Source organism: Lepidochelys kempii, chromosome 6, assembly GCF_965140265.1.
Source record: "Lepidochelys kempii isolate rLepKem1 chromosome 6, rLepKem1.hap2, whole genome shotgun sequence".
In the NCBI taxonomy this organism is placed as follows: Eukaryota; Metazoa; Chordata; order Testudines; family Cheloniidae; genus Lepidochelys; species Lepidochelys kempii.
Window position 1 is genome coordinate 132,078,884 of NC_133261.1, and position 21,715 is coordinate 132,100,598.

Sequence of the window (21,715 nt, forward strand, 5' to 3'; positions counted from 1 at the left end):
GCCAGATGCTTCAGAGGGAATGACCAGAACAGGGAAATTTTTGAGTGATACATCTGCAGTCATCCAGTAGCAGTTTCTTGCAGTCACAGGTTTAGGGACACCCAGACCAGTGGTGAGCTGGGCGGTCGTTAAAAATTGTTACAGCTCCCTGAGCTCCCCCAGCCTCTCCCCCACCTTCCCCCCTCTCTCAGAGCCTCAGCATGCCATGGCACCAGCGCTCTGGACCGCTTTGAGCAGCATGATAAGGGGGTGGGCCTGCGAGCTCCAGCGGGCGGCGCAGCATCCATACACACTGCCCTGAGCAGCATGGTAAGGGGGCTGGGAGGAGGGGTTGGGTAACGGGCAGGGAGCAGTTGGAGGGGGCGGAGGTTCAGAGGGGGGACGGTCAGGGGATAGGGAACGTGGGGAGGTCGGGTAGGCGTGGGAGTTCTGGAGGGTCTGCTGGGCAGAGCCAGTGCAACCCCTAGGTGGCTGCCTAGTCCGCCAAGTGGTTGGGGGCACCAAAAAGCCTGCCCCCCAAACATTTTTTGAACAGCTGAGCACAAGGCTGCCGCTGCTCTCTGCCTCCCGGTTCCAGAGGAGCCACCCTCTGCGCGGCCAGTCCCTCCCCCAGGGGAGCCGCCCGGGGCGCGGCCAGTCCCTCCCCCAGGGGAGCCGCCCGGGGCGCGGCCAGTCCCTCCCCCAGGGGAGCAGCTGGCAGCGGAGCGGGGAAGGGGAGGGTCTAGCACTAGCAGTTGCACCTTCTTCCCCGCGCCCTGAGCCGGGATCCCTGTGGCTCTCAGCGGCAGCTGCCACTGCTGAGAGCCTCAGGGGTGGCGGGGAGGCTGGCTCGGGTGGGGGGGTGGCATTGGCTGCCTGCGCTGCCCCTGAGAGCCCCGGGGGCGGCGGGGAGCCCGGCTCGGGGACGGGGGGGGGGGGCTGGCTGCCACCACCGCTGCTGAGAGCCCCGGGGGCGGCGGGGAGCCCGGCTCGGGGACGGGGGGGGGGGGCTGGCTGCCACCACCGCTGCTGAGAGCCCCGGGGGCGGCGGGGAGCCCGGCTCGGGGACGGGGGGGGGGGCTGGCTGCCACCACCGCTGCTGAGAGCCCCGGGGGCGGCGGGGAGCCCGGCTCGGGGACGGGGGGGGGGGCTGGCTGCCACCACCGCTGCTGAGAGCCCCGGGGGCGGCGGGGAGCCCGGCTCGGGGACGGGGGGGGGGGGCTGGCTGCCACCACCGCTGCTGAGAGCCCCGGGGGAGTCGGGGACGGGGGGGGGGGCTGGCTGCCACCACCGCTGCTGAGAGCCCCGGGGGAGTCGGGGACGGGGGGGGGGGCTGGCTGCCACCACCGCTGCTGAGAGCCCCGGGGGCGGCGGGGAGCCCAGCTCGGCCCGCGGCATGGGGAAGAAGATGCAGCTGCGCTCTGCTCTTCGGGCGGAGAAGCTGGGTGTCTACTCTGCCAGCAAGGTACCTGGCTGGGCCATAGGGAGCTGCAGGGGCCCGCGGAGCGCCACGGGGTGGGCAGGTCCAGTCCCTGGCCTGGGGAATGGTGTATGTGGGAGCAACCCGGGCACCCCTCCCCCTTACCAGTGCCACCCCCTCCAATACCCACTGACCAGCTACCTTCTCCCCTGTGCACCCCCTACCCCAACAACCCACCCTGTCCTGCCACTTTTGCCCCTGGGCAACCTCCACCCGGCACCCCCCCCCCAGCTAGCCACGGTCACCTTCACCCCTGCATCAACCTCTGGGACCCCCCCCGCACCTGCCATCTCCCTCCTGCCCACTCCTCCCTTGTGCAAACCCCTCCCTGCCACCTTCACCCCCCTGCAACTACCCTGGGCACATACACACCTCTACCTGCCAGCCCCTTGCAACAACCCCCTCCTGCCATTTCTCCCTTGTGCCACTGCACCCCCTGCAACAAGGCCCTTTTGCCTCTGTGCAATCTTTTCCCTGCCACTACACCCCCATCCCCTCCACCTCTTGGCACATCCCTTTAAATCAGAACTTTTTATAGGGAACCGATTAAGATTTTGGCAGCTCATCACTGACCCAGACCATGGAGGTGTGCCCCTGACCATCTTGGCTAATAGGCATTGATGGACCTGTCCTCCATGAACTTATCACATTCTTTTTTGAACCCAGTTATACTTTTGGCCTTCACAACATCCCCTGGCAATGAGTTTCACAACTTGACTGTATGTTGTGTAAAGAAATACTTCCTTATGTTTGTTTTAAACCTGCTGCTTCTTAATTTCACTGGGTGAGGACCTGATTCTTGTGTTATGTGAAGGGGTAAATAACACTTCCCCTCTTCACTGTCTCCACACCCGTCATGATTTTATAGACCTCTGTAATCTCCCCCCTTAGTCGTCGTCTTTTCTAAGCTGAACAGTCCCAGTTTTATTAATCTCTCCTCCTATGGAAGCTGTTCCATACCCCCAATCATTTTTCTTGCCCTTCTCTGTACTTTACTCCAATTCTAATCTACCTTTTTTGAGATGGTGCAACCAGAATTGCATGTAGTATTCAAGGTGTGATGGTACCATGGATTTATATGGTGGCAATATGATATTTTCTGTCTTGTCTTATCTATCCCTTTCCTAATGGTTCTTAACATTGTGTTCGCTTTTCTGACTGCTGCTGCACATTGAGTGGATGTTTTCAGAGAACTATCCACAGTGACCCCAGATCTCTTTCTTGAGTGGTTACAGCTCATTTAGACCCCATCATTTTGTATGTATAGTTGGGATTATGTTTTTCAGTATGTATTATTTTGCATTTATCAACATTGTATTTCATTTGCCTTTTTGTTACTCAGTCCTCCAGTTTTGTGAGATCCCTTTGTAACTCTTTGCTGTCAACTTTGGACTTAACCATCTTGAGTAATTTTGTATCATCTGCAGACTTTGCTACCTCACTGGGAGTGTGTGGCAGATCTAGGAATTGAATCCAGATCTTTTGAGCCCCAGCCATATTTAAACAAGAACATCTTTCCTTTCCATCTTCCATGTCTTGACATTTGTATCTAGTGACCTTGTGACAATTAAATTGGAAAAGGAAATGTGGTCACTTTCTAACCCCACTCAAGGCTGTGAATATGGAGGACTGATTGAGAGAGGTCAGCTCTGGGCACAAAGTTTTCAGCAGTCTCAGGCTCCAACCACTGCATGTTTGAGAACACTGTGCCCCAACCCAACCTCACCTCAGCAGTATGGGAAACTCTGTGTACGCTCGCTGTACAGTTTTTCATGTAAGCCACATTTCAATTTCAGAGTTTTTCTTCCAGGATCCCAAATTCTCAGATGTCTTGTAGCCCTTGCAAAGTTTTTAGGAGAGTAGCTCTGCTGTAGTTACTTGTATTACAGCAACAACTAGGGACCTCAACTAAGGTCCAAGCTCAGCTGTACAGAGTAAAACCATGCCTGCCAGTATTCGACTGAGGTGGGTCACCAGCTTTCTGGCTGTGCCATTTATTCCACTGCAAACCCGAGGGATGTGGCAGAGCCAAAAAGCTGATGAATGGCATTGCTCTTATTTCCTTTGCATGCGTAGAACACAGAATGCCACCATACAAGCTGCTTTCTTTTGGTGAAGGGTCAGCACATGCATTAAAGGGGCTTTGACGTTCTTGAATGGGTTGTGTTTTTGCAAAATATTTTATTGGAAAAGCTACTGTGGAAGAAACATGTGTCCTTGGTCCTTCAGCACAAATAGTCCCAGTTATATTGATGAGAGAGTGAGTGCATGAGAGAGAGAATTCAGGTGGAGCACAGGTGAGAAGGTCAGGGAGCAGGGAGATTAGTTTAGGTAACTAAAAGTGTCCCATTAAACCAGTACAAGTTTAAAACTTAGCCCCAGATACACAGTATGGCTAACTACAACCGTAAAGAGTTAAGGACAGAGGAGTCTACTCTTGCAACCATCATCTGACATAAAGAAAAGGAGGACTTGTGGCACCTTAGAGACTAACCAATTTATTTGAGCATGAGCTTTCGTGAGCTACAGCTCACTGATGAAGTGAGCTGTAGCTCACGAAAGCTCATGCTCAAATAAATTGGTTAGTCTCTAAGGTGCCACAAGTCCTCCTTTTCTTTTTGCGAATACAGACTAACACGGCTGTTACTCTGAAACCTGTCATCTGACATAAGTGTTCCAGACCCAGGAACCTTCAGAATGATTTCTGCTGCCCTCTCCTGGAGAATCAGGAGACTACCAGCAACCTTTCCCTGTGGTAAAACATATTTCTTAGTGTTTGGTTGTTTGATAATTCTGCCTCTACCTTGAAAATCTGTTTTGGAGGCTTACATTTGTTTGGTTTTTAAATGATCTAGCTGTTACTTTTACTGACTTCCCAGTAAAGAGCAAAGTACAGAGTCTGAGTTAGACACTGTGGAAGTGAATAGGTAAAATTTTGCAAAGGCCACTTAATTCTCATATAGTTTCTTAATCAGCATATTCAAAGCAGACCGTGCAAAACTTGAGGTTTTATGTACAGTGTCTCTCAACCTTAGTGCTATACTATGTCATTTACTGGCCTTTTTTCCAGAATTCCATGACTTGCAACAGGACTTTAAATTTTGTCAGAGAGCTAGTCCTTTTGCCACAAACTGCTGTTTACTGGGTAAGTTATTTGTGCTTCGAAATCCCCATGTCCTCTGTATTTTGCTAACATCTCATTTGTGGCATGCTGCCAGAAAACAGTGACCATTGAGTTAGCCTGGCATCTGCACTGCCCTGTTTTTGTGCAACTCCCCCAGCCCCAGTCAGGCCAGGCACAGCCAGGTAACATAGATCCCACTCCCCACATCAGCACACTTTTTGGCATATAACATGGTGCACTGGGCAAGGAACCAGCAGTTCAAGTCTCACTCATGCTGATGTGTTGTTAATTCAGTACCCTTTCAAAATGTTTATTTTTTTTAAGCAAGAGTCCTACCCCCCTGAAAGGTTACACAAACCAGAAGGAGAATCCAGATCTCATATGGCAGATCCCACTCAATCATTTAGCCACACTATGGTTCAGAAATAATCTGCCAAATTTAACTGCTCAGCCATGCTGTCTGTAAAGTGGGGATACTCATGCATAGAGAATCCACCCTTTCAGTGAGTGACGGGTGTTGCTCTAGAGGGCTCAGATGCTACTGACGACAGGTAGATTGGCATTCAATAACTGATATTTATTTCTGTTGTAAAAACTTAGCTTTACTTAAAATGTATTTCCTATGTTAAAATGTTTTTAGGCCACGAAGTCAAGCACTCATGAAATGCCACAAGTAAGGCTGTCTGAGCAACCTTAATTCTACCTGCCTTGTTTGTGCATTATGATAGGTAATCCATGTAAATGAAAGACTGATTTTTCTATCACCTACTTTGAAATATTAATAAAGAAACAAAGGATACAGCCATTCTTGGTTTTTTGCCTGTTTATTTTAGCATAAAAATTTGCCTGTATAAAAATAGCTCAAATGTTTTAAAAAATTGCATAGTGTTTCCAATTTCAAATTTTTACCTGGAGTAAGCATTGGATGATACAATACCAGAACTACTGTAGTTCTACTCCTTCCTTGGATACCAAGTATACGTAAAATATAGACCTCCGTTTGGGATGGGCCAGCTTTAGTGGCAGAGAAGGGAACGTGATTTAACTTTGTCTCCATAGTCTAGATATGCCATTTATTCTCTGCTGCTCTAATATAAACTAGAGATGACAAAAGAAGAAATTCTGGAGGTTTATTTAACAAAATTAAGTTGACATTTCTGAGGCCATCATAGTGCATCCAATACCCATCAATCTGGAAAGCTGCAGAATAATGATGCTCCTCTTTATTGAACAACGTGGCACCTTCCAATAAGTACCTGCAAATTAAGGCAAACAAAGATGTAATCATCACAAACATGCTCTTTCTGGAAGTAAATGCTAAAGAAGAATGTTACTACAATGGCAGGCATTTAGTTGTCTTATAAATCGTTGTAGAGAGGAGCCAGCATTGCCCTTGACTCCTCTAAGTGAGCTGTTTTCTTGCCCTAGTTGACTGATGTCCATCTGAGCAATTCCTGGAGCAAGGGTGACAGGCTGTGGCAAGATAACATATTGCTAGTCTGAACTTTCTTCAGAAAAGGCTTATCTTCTGTCCCCTTCACTCCAAATTAGTATAAGAAAAAGCATTAAAATAACTTTCAAAATCAATCTGGAGCGTGTTGCTGCTGAACGATGTGGCAGAGGGAAGTTGTGCACTGGCAGGGAAGAAGGAATGAATGAGCTAATAGAAATGGGGCACTCTAACACCTATGACTCTACTAAGCATGGCATTTTAATACAGGCCGGCAACAAAAGTTAGTGCTTTGGTCCCAGGTGGCCTTTAAGTGATGCTTACTCCAAAACTCAGGGAAAGCTTACGATGTGCTGTGACAGGGTGGCCCGCTTCTTTGGGGCCTGGAGCCAGCCAGCCCTGTTCAATTATCAGATCCAGCCGACAAGGAATCAAGGCTGAGAAAACTCAGTTGCGAGGAGATGTGCTTCTGCAGTAGGCCCTGAAGCATAAGGATGGGAGGAGAGGTAGGGTGGTGTGGGGGTATTCTCTTTTCAGCACCGAGAAAGACAAGGAAGAAAAGCCTCCGGGCACCGTAGCCCAGGGTCAGCAGAAGAAGTTATGATGTTTTTGATATTTTTATATTTGAATAAAACTGTGCCCAGAAAAAGACTTGGGTGTGGCAGTAAAACCTGCCTGGGAGGGTCTTGAGATCCCACCTGAGTGAGGGGAAATTGAGGAGTGGCTAGCCCACAAGCAAGCAGCCTGAGTAGGTGGTGCTGTGACAGCTATGCACACGGGAAACTCTCAGCAGGACCATGACCGCGCAGCAATTAGTGCTACGTCTTCTATTAGAGATCAGTCTGGCTAGCAAGCTGCCTGACTTTGTGCCCCAGTCAGAGAACCTTTCCTTGGCCCACAGGTGAGCTGTCTGGGGTTTTCTGTTATCAATGTTTCTAGAGCTATTTTTATGTTTTTTTTAAGCTCTTGATATAAAGCTGCACTATTAGTCATGTTAGGTTGCTTCTGCAAACTGTCACTTTGCTCCTATAAGCCAGCCTGGTTTTTGCCTGTGTGTCTCTTTTTCCAGTAACTGTCCCCTTATTACTGCTTTAAAGTACGCCCTGGGATGTATCGTACAAGGGATTTTTCTTCATTATAATCAACAGTTTTGCATTTTATTCACAAAATATTTGTCTTAACAATAAATTTCTAAAATTCCAGCTTCTTTCTGAGTTGTGCTTTCTTTTCACAAAAAGACAGAATATGGTTAAGAGATATAACACTAAGGATTATAATAACTTCATTAATGTTTAAAGATTTCATTGTCTATTTAGCATGTTATAGCAATTTCTGAAGCAAAAGTAAAGTCCCCGAGGGTGTAAAAACCCCAAACATTCATCAGGTCCTGTTCTTTAGATCCTGGTGATGCTGCTATTTGATATTGTTTTTAAATGGATCTTATTGCCTACTTGGCAATCTATCCCCCACTGGGTTAAGAGAAGAGTTAGTTGCATGCCACTATTACACACAGGGTTACCAACCCTTCAGGATTGTTCTGGTGTCTCTAGGAAGGGAAGATGAACCTTTAATTAAAGATCATCATGTGATGAGACCTCCACTCAAAACTTAATTGCCCATGACTTCTGACCCACTGCAATAATTCAAGTGTTACTGAAGAAGGGAGTAGCCTCCTCAGTTAGGGTATGCTACATATTGTAACATGTTTACCCCTCAATACACCTCTGTAACAAACCCATCTTGCACGTCCACCTCAATGCTGATCATTCTTAAGTCCATGTCTAATGGCTGCTGCTGGTTTGTTTGACTATCCACAGTGTCAAGTTTGTGTTAATTTTTTTTCAAAACTTGCTGACATGGATTTCCAGCACCACAGCTAAGCTGGAATTAATCTGTGCCACTGTTGTACTTGTCCCCATAGACGCTGATTCTCCTTTGGCCTCCGATTCCTTCGTTTGCATGTTGCCCTGTTCTCCCTTCTGGGTAGTTTTTGGCCAGTGACCATCCATCACCAGTGTCTGAGACAGAAACTGCAAGGCCCGCTGCTGTTCCCCTCTGTGCTGCACTCTAACTGTAGCTGCCTCCAGGCTAGCTTGACCCAACCTTATACAAGGCCAGGGAGAAGAACACCCTCTGCTCCTTTCACCACTGCCTAGGATCAGAGATGGGGGGTGGGGGAGAAGCAGGAGATGGGGAAAAAACACCTATTCCTTCCACTCCCCTCAGTGGTATTGTTATCCTTATGCCCAGTGCTGCTCCCTCCACTTGCTAGGACTTCCACAGAGAGGGAAGGGGATGAGGCTCTAATTGGCAGAGCTGCTGCTCTGTGATCCTCCAGGGTCCAATGTTCACTCGATTTCTTAGCTTCCCAGCAGGTCTCCCACTGCTGCACTGCCAGTGAGTGCAGAGGGCAAGAGGGGGGAGCAGCAGCCCACAGTTCAGCTGACTCTTGCAGTCTTCTGGGGAGGGATGGGAGCATGGATCACCCCTTAGCTACTTAATGTCAGAAGAGGAAAGCTAGACCCCTCTTGCTGTATCAACAGTGCCTTTGGGGGGTGGCCCAGCCCACAGCTCCACCACTCTTCACAATCCTCTGGGAAGGGAAGCAGGATCTGCCGCTGGTTTACTTCTAGTCTCCTCACTTGCCAGGAAAGATGCGCTTATCAGGGAGGGGTGAAAGCACATCTTTTGACTATGTATACAATAGGCCTCTTCCTCACCCTTCCACCACTACAGAAACACAGTACCTTGTGGGGGTGGGGCTGAGGCCCTCAGTCTATCCCCATAGTGTTGGCTACTAACCCATCTTACTCCCACCTGTCTTCTGGGCTCCCCCCACCATCTGAAGGTAGGAAATGGGGCTTACGTGGGGGCTCTGTTGTGAATCTTATGGGTAAACAGGTTTCAGAGTAACAGCCATGTTAGTCTGTATTCGCAAAAAAAAGGAGGACTTGTGGCACCTTAGAGACTAACCAATTTATTTGAGCATGAGCTTTCGTGAGCTACAGCTCACTTCATCTGATGCATACTGTGGAAAGTATAGAAGATCTTTTTATACACACACAGCATGGAAAACAAAAATGGGTGTTTACCACTACAAAAGGTTTTCTCTCCCCCCACCCCACTCTCCTGCTGGTAATAGCTTATCTAAAGTGACCACTCTCCTTACAATGTGTATGATAATCAAGGTGGGCCATTTCCAGCACAAATCCAGGGTTTAACAAGAACGTCTGAGGAACAGTGGGGGGGGGATGGGTAGGAAAAAACAAGGGGAAATAGGCTTGAAAGCCTGTTTTTCCTACCCCTCCCCCCCCACTGTTCCTCAGACGTTCTTGTTAAACCCTGGATTTGTGCTGGAAATGGCCCACCTTGATTATCATACACATTGTAAGGAGAGTGGTCACTTTAGATAAGCTATTACCAGCAGGAGAGTGGGGTGGGGGGAGAGAAAACCTTTTGTAGTGGTAAACACCCATTTTTGTTTTCCATGCTGTGTGTGTATAAAAAGATCTTCTATACTTTCCACAGTATGCATCAGATGAAGTGAGCTGTAGCTCACGAAAGCTCATGCTCAAATAAATTGGTTAGTCTCTAAGGTGCCACAAGTCCTCCCTGTTCTTTTTATGGGTAAACAGTTTCCTTCTTTGCTCCTCTATGACAGTCACATCATCCTTCACTTTCTCCTGGTCAGGCAAGCTAAGGAAGTAAAATTTGGATTCAAAGTTCTCTGATGCTTAACTGGGTCTCAGCTAGCATTTTGGTATACAGGGCTCTAAGTCCTGTAATAATACATTTGAAATATCTGCAGTTAGATGTATTTACAATAATTAATAGAAAATAGGAAGGTGGGTTCTGAAACAAAACTGCTCTAAAAGGGTTTTGACAATAAGAAGTTAGCAGAAACGGACAGTGAGCATGACCGTCAATACTGCTTCATGACTATTGACTCTAAAAACACCCTTTCCTTTACAGATTATTCAAAAGGATTGTTGGACTCCTCTTGAGAACACGAAGTGAAGAGAAGTTGTTTGCCTCATTAAATATAGTTTTAAAATACTTACTTGTGATCAGATAAATCCAAATGATATGGTACATATGCCAGTTCTTCTGGCTTCCATTGCTGCATATTTAAAACAACAAAAGGCGGTGCCCCATGGCAGAAAACTCTCTGGGTGAACTCTCTTAGCCCATTACATCTGCAAGTAGAGAAGCAGACATGGCAATTATTTCACTTGGCATGCAGTACAATTAAACAGTTTTTATTTCACATCCAGACATGATTGTAGGTTTACACTTTATTAGGGCAGGTTTTGTCTTGTAGTAGAATTTGGTTTGTTTATATTATGCAGGAAGGTGTTAATGGCTGTCATCCGGTGTGTCTTTGATCCACAGGTTTCAGAGTAGCAGACCTGTTAGTCTGTATCTGCAAAAAGAACAGGAGGACTTGTGGCACCTTAGAGACTAACAAATTTATTTGAGCATATGATCCACAGGCAATCACAGACCTGTGAAAGCTGATAGATGTGCTGGCTATCCCTCATTCAGGCTACAGAGAAGCAGCAACTCACCTCCTTTATGGAGTATGACAACTGGACCCAACAGAAGCTGCTGCCCAAGGCACCGGGACACATAAAAGGCCAATCAGCAGCCACTTCACACAGCCCAAGGAGTTTCCTAGGGGACTGATTGGCTTTCTGCCTCTGACATAGTTGTGAGCATGGCTCAGAGGGGACAGAGGCAGAGCTCCTTTGGGCACAAGACTGGATGGAGAGGCAGTCTTGGAAATAGTGAGCAAGAAAATTGGTGGCTGTTTATTCATAAAGAATGTACCCAAAGTCCTGTTTTCCTGAGCAGAGCAGGAACAAAGACTGCACCAAAGATACCAAACTCATGTCAACACACTCTCCTAAGAGAAACAACCCAGCTATGTCCAGAAGAATGGCTAACTGCTCAGGCCAAGGAGCAACAATAATTCGCAGTAAATTTAGAGGACACTAGCCAGTTTACTCTTTGCTTACCAACTTACTGCTTGAACCAAGCAGTCCTTTGGTGGAGGGACTGTCAGGTGCCCGGGGGAATGAGGTGCCACATCTCACTGAAAGTCAGCAGGAGCTGGGCACCTTACTCTCAGGCACCTTTGCAAATGCCACTGTAAGGGTCCAGAGCATCTCTTTTTGGTAATCTGAGGCGATACTGCTGTTAAATGCAACGGTGACACTTGGGGCAGCAGGGGCCCAGATCCTTCACCGTTGCTAGTTACCCCCTTCAGCTGGAATTTTTAAATGGCCCTCTGGTACTGGTCAGCAGTGATGTATGCAAAATACACAGCAGACACACTACCCCAAATTGGAGGTGTCTCAGTGGAGGAAGACAAGGGAGGACTATGGCCTGGGTCTACAAAGGGACTCAAGCATTACAGTGACGTATCTCCTGTGCTGGGGTGATCTGTCCCCTAAAAGGTAGTGGTGTGAGGGATCAGCTCCCCACCATCACATCATGGTCCTTAAGATTTTTGGGATGTTGGATGTGCAAAGGCCTCAGATACTGGAAGAGAGGACATGGTCCCGTAATAAGTAGTGTTTGGGAGGAAATCCCCATTATTGTTTCATCACAGGCCTGGCCCAGAAGCCTTGAAGAGTGGGCAGGGCAAGGCTCTGCTCTCTCCCAGCCGACGGGCACGACCTTTAGCAGGGGAGCCAGTTTACATGCTGCCTCTTCCTTCATAACAAGGGAGTCATCAGCAGGGCATGACTGCTAAGCCATTGGAGCCTAGAGACCAACTGGGGATAAGGGGTGAGCTGAAAGAAGGTGCCTAAGGCTCTACAGCTGGCCTAAGTTACAACCCTAGCTCCAGGAACATGTGTGTGGAGGGCAGGGGGAGGCGGCTGTGTCATGTCCTGTTTCGGGGAAGAAATTACCAACCTGAACCATAGTCCCAGATCCAGAAGCAGAGTTGAGGGGACTCCTCTCTGAAGGAGGGAGATACTGACTGCTTTAAGGGGACAGACAGAGGGACTGTCAAACACAGCCCCAGCTCCGGAAAAGGTGGTGGTAGGGGGGAACCTCTTGTCTTAAGGAGGGAAACCAGAAGGATGGTTTGAAACCCAGCCCAGTGGCTGCTAGAGAGATGGGGAAGCCACTGAGAGCAGGCGCCTATAGAAACACACTGGGGACAAACTGCTCAGGAAACCAGATCCTCTAGAAGAGAAGACCCCCCTCTCTGACTCAGAGGCCCCGTAGGAAATAGACCAGAGAAACAGTGAGGGGGTGAGAGCAGTGCCAACCACTTCATGCCATGGCCCTGGCCTGGAACCCTGAGGAGTGTACAGACCTCACTTCCCCTTCAAACCCAGCAAGATGATTTAGTAAGGCTTTCAACATGCTCAGAGAGGCCAGGGACCGTGCGCCCCTCATCTAGGGCAATGGGCTGCTTGAGGTATATGACTAACACTCGGAGGGGAAAGGACTACTATTAACCTGGCCAGAGCGCTGAGGTCATAACAAAGAATCAACAAGTGGCTAGATGGCGATGGGTCTAGCAGAGGGAAACTGGGGCAGAATTATAGACTTGAAGGCCAGAAGGAATCACCAGCTCATCTAGTCTGATCTTCTGTATATCACAGGCCTCCAGCACCATTCAGCACCTGTACACTAAACCCAACCACTGAAATTAGACTCAAGTCTTACAACCCACAGGAAACTAGCCTATTACATGCTGCTGGCAGAGACCAGAAGGAACCAAGGGACACCAGTGCTTGAGGCCTCCCTGCTGGCAGGGATAGGATTGAGATATACCCAGATAATTCTGACAAGTGTTTGGCCTGAGATGTCTGGTTTTGCTATAAGGAGGCACTCTGGTGGTGAGTGTACACTATAACACCAACTCAGAGAACACTATTGTGAATCTGGCTTGGCATGCTTCTTCCTAGCCCACATCCCACCCACACCATCCTGGGCTCTTGGATCCATTTACCCGAACCAAGTTGTAAGAATATCATAGAACATCAGGGTTGGAAGGGACCTCAGCAGGTCATCTAGTCCAACCCCCTGCTCAAAGCAGGGCCAATCCCCAACTAAATCATCCCAGCCAGGGCTTTGTCAAGCCGGACCTTAAAAATATGACAATGTCTCTAGCATTCTGCTGACTCAATCCCCCACTGTCTGTTTTGCTCTTCCCATTCTGCAATCTCACCCCTCTCATTGACCTCTTCCCTCCCCGCAACTTAGTCCAAAAATTTCCCCCAGATGTTGCCCCTGGATTTTTCCCTTCCACACAAGCCTCTCAGATTTGGAACCTCAGATTTTCCTTTGCCAACATCTGATGAAGTGATCTGTAGCTCACGAAAGCTTATGCTCAAATCAATTGGTTAGTCTCTAAGGTGCCACAAGTACTCCTTTTCTTTTTGCGAATACAGACTAACACAGCTGTTACTCTGAATACACCATCATTGTTTCTCCTCACCCCCCCTCCAGACTGTTCGGCCCCCTATATTGTACAGGGATAGATCAGCGTGTTTGGTAGGCAGGAGCAGCAGGTGTGGATATAGCTGCTGGTTCTGGGTTTATGAAAGGCAGCCCCCCTGCAGGAACCCATGGAAAAATGTGTGCCGTTTGAGAGGTCCAATGTCATCTTTGGGCCGAGACCAAGCACAGAACATTTCAATCCAAGGAAAAAGGTTTTGTTTAGCTGTGAGCAAGTGCACCCTCTAGGATAGCAAATACACACTTTAATATCTATTATGCACTTACCCATACTGTTCACACAGCTCTATCTTGGAACAGAATAATTCATCTACTGCCCGCTGAATCAAGTCTCCATGAGGAATTTCTTGGGGAGGACTGAAATAGTTAGGGACATTTGATCAGATTTATTCTGTACTTACATAGTATCATTTAACTACAATGATATATAAAGAGTAATGCCTAAACTCAGTACAAAAAAAATCCATCATCCCATGAAAAAAGTCTTTTGAAGGCTGTTTCTTGTCCAAGAACCCTGCTACTTTAACTCAAATATTGAAAACATTTTGTCTAAAACTCTAAACCAACTTTTCCTGAACATGACTGTCATATTGAGACCTCTGCTACTGAGAGTCAAGTCTTTCAGCTCTGCAAACAGTCAGCTAAACCTGATCTCATCTTGTCAATGTTACGATACATTTGTTCATGGCATGTATTCCATAATAAAGCTAAAAGGCTCTGTCCTATTCTGTACTTTAGGATCACCCACAAGAGTTTCCATCAGACCTTCCTTTCCCTTCCTCCCTGGTGTTTGTGTAGAGTCAGGTAGTCCAAATACCTTACTCAGAAGAAATGTATGAAATACAGAACAGAGTATAGACAGGAGGGCTGGTGCTTGGTTGATACATCACATATTTCAAATATAGACCGCAAAAGGTGTTTCTACATACTGTTCAGCACCATATTCATTTTCACAGTACAACCATTGAGCACAGGGATTTCTGTGTTTTTAAACCAGTCTGAGAAAACCACCTTAAACCCACTCAGAAAGGCTTCATTGATTAGCTGGCATGCCTCACTGGAGAAGCAGTGTATATTTAGAAGGTAGTGGTCTGTTAGGTTGCAGCACTAATGTTTTAAGAGTCCCCTGTTAAAGAGTCAATGTTAAAACAGCAAGCCCTTGAAAGTCTCTCGTATGGAAGGTATTAAATCTAAAAACTGCTGTTACCTTGGAGCACAGACCCAGCCCTTAAAAGCTCATACGTGACATGAGGGATTAGACAAATTTCTCTTCTACCTCTAAAAGAAGTTTAGAGCACCTGTTTTGGAATGTGATTTCTCATCCAACTATTAAATCAGACAAAGAATGGTCGAAACAAAGCCTTAATTGCTATACTTATTGTTGTACGAAATTAACATCTTGAGGGTACAGCGCTGTAATTCAAGCACAGGACAATTACAGAGCATCTGGGTCACCATTAAGCAGAGTAAGGTTGACCTGACCAGCTAAGAAACTGAACACTACAAGTTGGAAAAATGCTTTCATTGATGCACAATGCCTGCAGTGAAAGGGTAAAAATTCAAAATCTGAAGTATTTAAGTCCAGCAGACTTTCAAGCCCATGAAAGCCAACACCACAATCTGCAAGAGAGAACTTATGAAGTTGTAGCAGAGAGCCCTGTGCCTTACCATGTGGTCAATATGCTGCAGTTGTAACTTTAACGCATCTGCATCAGCTGCTAGTATAAAAACCTCATAGCAGAAGTAGACAGGATTCCAGTAGAGGAGGGTGAAGAATCACTGATCATGATTCATACTGGTACCACTGACGCAGCAAGAGCTCTCAAAGTTTCTGCTAGACAGATTTGAGAGTCAGGTAGTAAAACTACATTTCTAGCTCTTTCAGTGATCATTCTGAGCAGGTCAACAGAATTCATAACCCCAGAGATGTGTGTTTTGGCCTAATGTATTTCATTTAAGAAATGAAGGCCTTCCTGCATCTTCTCCAAGACTCACTTCTTAGCCCCCCTCTTGTCAGACTTTGTATGTGTTTTAGTGTAATACACTCTGGACTTGGGTACAAGCTGAGACCACTAAGAAACTAGAGTGGAGAGTGCAACAACTTGCTTAATAATGTAATTTAGAGTTTCAACACAAAAGCACATTACTCCAGCATCTGAAGTATCCTCAGTGGTTTGGGAACTTGCTGCCTGAGAAAGTAGCTCTCCCCCAGCAACCTATTGCCCCAGTTCCAATCAGAGGTGCTAGAGCCCCTCCGTTTGAGAGCTGGAGCTGCCAACAGAAATTTTTCTGTTAAGGATGCTCAACTTTGAGACTCCCTCTCCCTGCAACTTTTGTCCATTTGAACCTCCCTCTGTTAATTTCTAGGTATAACTGCAAAGGTCAACTCCACCAAGCCACTGGGGACACATTTACTAGGGTTAGTATTAGGACAGGGCAAAACAACTATTTATTCTTTACTGTGGAAAAACCAATCCATTTTAGGCAGGTAATTTATTTTGCAAGTGTTAATCTGTAGCGAGGACCCCGCATGAATGACAGGCACCTCTGGAGAGTTCTTAGTCACAATAAGTCAACAGCTATGAATGCAAGAGAGCAATTCTCATATCACATGCTCCAAGCAGAGAGGGAAGAAAGCCCAACCCAGCAGTATTTGTTGAACAGCTCTCCAAGCCAGCACTCCCACTGAATCAGTGAGCATCAAAATCAATTAAAAACTTTAGCACTGCCGTGTAGAATATTAGAGACATGCTCTGCTGCAATTAATGCAATATTCTTTTTAAAAAAAAAAGAAAAAGAAAATCACACTGTTAGCCAACCCTAGGCCAGAAGGGTTCATTTCTAAGTCTCCTACAGCAAGATCTTAAGAGGAATGATTTGAGTACACAGGATGTACGCATTTGTTACAGTTACATACAACCAGAGTTGTATTCTAGCACTTTGACAAATACAGATCTTTTAAAAAGGTGAGTTGCAGCCCCCTTTGAAGAAGTTTATTTTATCACAGTTGCATGCCAGTATGTACAGCAACTTACTTTATGTTAATTGTTCTCTGTGGATCTTCCTGCATACGAGTTGGACACCTCGAATTTGAACAGTAGCTCTCTTGAATGGTAGACATGAGACTTTCTAGATTCTTTGTAAAGTTATCATGCTCATTTCCAAATAAATCTATTTCCAGTGAAGCTTTGTGAACTTCAGATTTGTACTGTTGCTTCTCCATCTTGTCCCAAATCCAAAGCAGCTTCACCGTTGTAAAATTATAGGTGTCCATTAAGTAAAGAAAGTAGTCGACAAACTCTCTACCTAAATGAAGGGAGAGTTCCTTGGGGAAGTGTTCATTTTCATGCAGAATGACATACAACAACATCAAGAATCCATCTATAGTGCAAGTATTTTTCAGATTTATTTCAACATAAAGTGGTGTGCAAGATACAGCTTTACGGCCAGCTTTGATAGTAAAAACCCCTCCCCAAGGGAGCACAGGCCTCCAAAATGAGCGGTCTGGATCATAATTATTTTTAATTGATGCTTTGATCTCCTCAAACAGTGTCTTCATCCTGCAATTAAGAGAAAAAGTATGACTATATTTTACCAAAAGCATTCAGTTTTGGAACAGGCACACACTTAGAATATACAGTGAGTGGACCAGAACTTAATTCAAGGGCTACCAGTATACAAGGCTTCCATGAACTGTCAGGAACAGCCCCTGCTAAGAATCAAATGGCTCTGAGATTTCCTAGTTTAGATATAGGTTTCTTCCCATTTGACCCAGCTAATTACTGGTCTTTAAAATTAATCACTAAGACTTTCTTTAGTAAAGCATGAGTGGGCATTGGAGGCATTAAGCTGTACCTTGAGAGATTCAGTCTGCAAGAAGGGATGAGTCACTCACATATCAAGGATGCTGTTATCTCCCCTAGAGTCCAGGCGGGCTGACTGGCTGGCACAAGATGTGTTTTCTTGCGAATATAATCTGTGGTTAGTCACTGCCCACTGTTTGTCACCCAGCTATATAGGTTTCAGAGTAGCAGCCGTGTTAGTCTGTATTTGCAAAAACAAAAGGAGTACTTGTGGCACGTTACAGACTAACAAATTTATTTGAGCATAAGCTCTCGTGAGCTACAGCCCACTTCATCGGATGTATTCAGTGGAAAATACAGTGGGGAGATTTAGTGTGTATGGTAACACCCATAGTTTCATGTTCTCTGTGTATATAAATCTCCCCACTGTATTTTCCACTGAATGCATCCGATGAAGTGGGCTGTAGCTCACGAAAGCTTATGCTCAAATAAATTTGTTAGTCTCTAAGGTGCCACAAGTACTCCTTTTCTTTCTTCCGACTATATAGGTTACTTTAGAGGACAGTTACCATAGAGAAATGTGAGGCAGTTATACTCAGTTTAGCTTAGTTAAGCTGAAAGTAACTTGAAATCAAGGAATCCCTGAATACTGTGACATATCAGTTTTAACCACTACAGAAAGGGTCTTTTTGGCCCAATGTCTGATTTTTACAACATGCTAGGGTAATGCTGCATTTGAATTCTGAACCATTAAGTGCTCTACACAGTGAAATGACAATACATTATTGATAAAGTATTAGTCCAGAATGAGCTGTGTTTAGGGTTTTGTTACTCTAGTGCTGCAGAAGTGTTTAGGACCCCCTAGTTTTAGGAAGCACTAGCATTTGCAGGAGAACCTCAGTGTTATGAGCACTTCAGGAATGGACATTGTTCAGAATTCTGAATATTGTTTGTTTCTTCAAAAGTTTACAATTGAACATTGACTTAGTACAGCTTTGAAACTTTACTGTGCAGAAAAAAGCGGATTTCCCTTAATTTTTTTAGTTTACGTTTAAACACAGTATTATACTGTATTTGCTTCTTTTCGTCTCTGCTGCTGCCCGATTGCATACCTCCATTTCCAAATGAAGTGTGCAGTTGACTGGTCAGTTTGTAACTCTGCCGTTCGTAACTCTGAGGTTCTACTATACTACATCAGTATTCAGATATAAGGCTTTTTCTCTGGGGAAGAAAAGTTTCATGGTTAATATTTAGGCAATAACTACTGTAAAACCTAAGGCTTTTTGTGGCTCCTTGCAAGTTAAAACTTAAGGCTTCCAAACTCAAAAGCATTTTAGTCCTGTGGACTGTGTTCAAAGACCTCCATTTTTCATATGGGAAGAAGTTGAGCCCCTATGCCACCATATACAGTTTCTAGCAAAGTCATTTTCTTTGGGCTTTTATTTCAAGTTATGGCCCTATAAAGACAAGAGAAATATAGATCATAATTTCTGGCTTCAGCGTAGGAAAAGAATGTGGACTAAAACTACAGACTACTTAAACAGTAAGGCATCAGTTAATTATAACCAAGAAACTCAGCACAAGTCCATTACTCTTCAGTCCATGAACTTTACTTGGTTATTTAGACCCTACGTTCTCTGCCATTACAGCTTGAATAGGGTAGAAAGTACAGGCCAAAAGATGACAAAGCAAAAGACATGAAGGAGAAACGGGGGGTTGGGGATAGAAAACAGAGAGAACACAGGGACTTGAGACAGTTCAAAAGCTCAGACACAGTGACAGAAACACTCCTAAGTGTCACATCATCTCCCCTATCACTACTGCTCAGGAGCAACTGCTTGTTTCTGCCAGAAGCTAATCTGCAGCGTTAGCTCTTTGGGTCCCAAAGGGCAGGGGAAGCTGCTGCTCTCTCTCCCTGGGGTTCTGCTCAGGGCCCACCACCTCACTTGGGCACAAGCACCATGCTGCTCAAGGGGTGCTAACAATGCCAGGAGGGAGCAAGCAACCCACCTGCCTCCACCTTGCCCAGCTCCCACCACCAGTGCCCTTCGGCAACAGGTGTACACCCAGCGCTCCTCCCACTCGTGGGGCACTGCCAGGCCAGGCTGCGACTCGAATGAGAGGAGCTCTGCAGAGCTGGGCCCATGGGATGGCCCTGGGCTCTGCCCCAGAGCCAGGGCTGGGTCACCTCTTGCGGTGGCCTGGGGAGAGGATTAGGCACAGGGGAGGGTCCATCAGGGCAGCAGCCACCTGGCCCAATGGAGGCAGCGCAGGGGGAAGGATCACAAGACTCTCCCCACAACAACCCCTGTGGTAACCCCACCCACCACCAGCAATCGTCCCCCACACAGCCCTCATGAGTCCCCCACACAGGCCATCTGCACCCCACCAGGTGCCACCAGCACCCCCCCCAACCCCTATGGGTCCTCCTTCTCCTCCCCACCAACCCTCTGCTCCCGCCACAGATTCCCTCCCCCGGCACCAGCCCCCTGGGTCCTCCTCTCCCCACCCCAGACCCTCTGCTCCCCCAGGAGGTCCCACCCATCACCAGCCCCCAAGAACCCCCATTGGTCCTCTTCCTCCTCCTTGATCCTCACCCCCCCCACCTCCATGGGTCCCCCACAGATCCTCCCCCACCACACAGGCCCTCCACCTTCCCCAGCAGATCCCACCCACCAGCACCCCCATGGGTCCTCAGTTGCCATGGCTCCCCCACAGGCCCCATAGATCCAACCTCCCCCCTCCACCCCCATGGGTCCCCCACAGGCCCCACCCATGACCAGCCCCCCATGAGTCCCCCACAGGCCCCATAGATCCAACCCCCCCCAACCCTCTGCCACCCAGCAGGTGCCCATGGGCCCCACCCAGATCCAACCTCTCCCCCCTGACGCTCTGCCCCCCGACAGATCCCCATGGGCCCCCCCAGATCCAACCTCCCCCCCAACCCTCTGCCCCCCAGCAGGACCCCATGGCCCCCCCGATCCAACCTCCCCCCCCGACGCTCTGCCCCCCAGCAGGTCCCCATGGGCCCCCCCAGATCCAACCTCCCCCTCAACCCTCTGCCCCCCAGCAGGTCCCCATGGCCCCCCCCAGATCCAACCTCTCCCCCCTGATGCTCTGCCCCCCGACAGATCCCCATGGCCCCCCCCAGATCCAACCTCTCCCCCCCCCTCGACGCTCTGCCCCCCGGCAGGTCCCCATGGCCCCCCCAGATCCAACCTCTCCCCCCCCGACGCTCTGCCCCCCAGCAGGTCCCCATGGGCCCCCCCCAGATCCAACCTCTCCCCCCCGACGCTCTGCCCCCCGGCAGGTCCCCATGGGCCCCCCCCAGATCCAACCTCTCCCCCCCTGACCCTCTGCCCCCCGGCAGGTCCCCATGGGCCCCCCCAGATCCAACCTCTCCCCCCCCCGACGCTCTGCCCCCCAGCAGGTCCCCATGGGCCCCCCCAGATCCAACCTCTCCCCCCTGATGCTCTGCCCCCCGACAGATCCCCATGGGCCCCCCCAGATCCAACCTCTCCCCCCCCGACGCTCTGCCCCCCGGCAGGTCCCCATGGGCCCCCCCAGATCCAACCTCTCCCCCCTGACGCTCTGCCCCCCAGCAGGTCCCCATGGGCCCCCCCCAGATCCAACCTCCCCCCCAACCCTCTGCCCCCCAGCAGGTCCCCATGGCCCCCCCCAGATCCAACCTCTCCCCCCCCGACGCTCTGCCCCCCAGCAGGTCCCCATGGACCCCCCCAGATCCAACCTCTCCCCCCCCGACGCTCTGCCCCCCAGCAGGTCCCCATGGCCCCCCCCAGATCCAACCTCCCCCCCAACCCTCTGCCCCCCAGCAGGTCCCCATGGCCCCCCCCAGATCCAACCTCTCCCCCCCCCGACGCTCTGCCCCCCAGCAGGTCCCCATGGGCCCCCCCAGATCCAACCTCTCCCCCCCCCGACGCTCTGCCCCCCGACAGATCCCCATGGGCCCCCCCCAGATCCAACCTCTCCCCCCCCGACGCTCTGCCCCCCAGCAGGTCCCCATGGGCCCCCCCAGATCCAACCTCTCCCCCCCTACGCTCTGCCCCCCGACAGATCCCCATGGGCCCCCCCAGATCCAACCTCTCCCCCCCGACGCTCTGCCCCCCGACAGATCCCCATGGGCCCCCCCAGATCCAACCTCTCCCCCCCCTCGACCCTCGGCCCCCCGGCAGGCCCCCCCACATTCTCCTGCCCCCCGCGGGGCTAGGCCGCTGCCCGTACCTGTGCCGGCCGCGCCGAGCGCCCCCCCGGCCGCCACATCGACCCCGCGGCCCGAGCGCGCCGCGCCACGGCCCGGCCAGGCCCGGCCGCCGCTTGTCATTACGGAGGGGCCCCGCCTCCCGGCGTCACCGGCCCCGCCCGGAACGGGCTGCGGG

At 48.9% G+C, this 21,715-nt stretch overlaps 1 protein-coding gene across 4 annotated transcripts; it reads right to left on the bottom strand.

Annotated features, from left to right (window-relative positions):
• Positions 1-4,089: 4,089 nt before the first annotated feature.
• Positions 4,090-21,687, bottom strand: DORIP1 (dopamine receptor interacting protein 1). 4 transcript variants are annotated; one of them, XM_073350293.1, is made up of 7 exons: positions 21,561-21,687; positions 18,431-18,539; positions 17,411-17,559; positions 16,551-17,075; positions 13,783-13,872; positions 10,095-10,229; positions 4,090-5,839 (listed from the first exon to the last, which is right to left on the bottom strand). In XM_073350293.1, coding segments are annotated over exons 3-7 (948 nt in total). In that variant the 5' UTR covers positions 17,413-17,559; positions 18,431-18,539; positions 21,561-21,687; the 3' UTR covers positions 4,090-5,643. The 4 variants fall into 4 exon arrangements, with proteins under 4 accessions (XP_073206394.1, XP_073206396.1, XP_073206397.1 ...); XM_073350295.1 differs by having other exon boundaries at positions 17,371-17,559; XM_073350296.1 differs by lacking the exon at positions 17,411-17,559.
• Between the last annotated feature and the right edge of the window lie 28 nt (positions 21,688-21,715).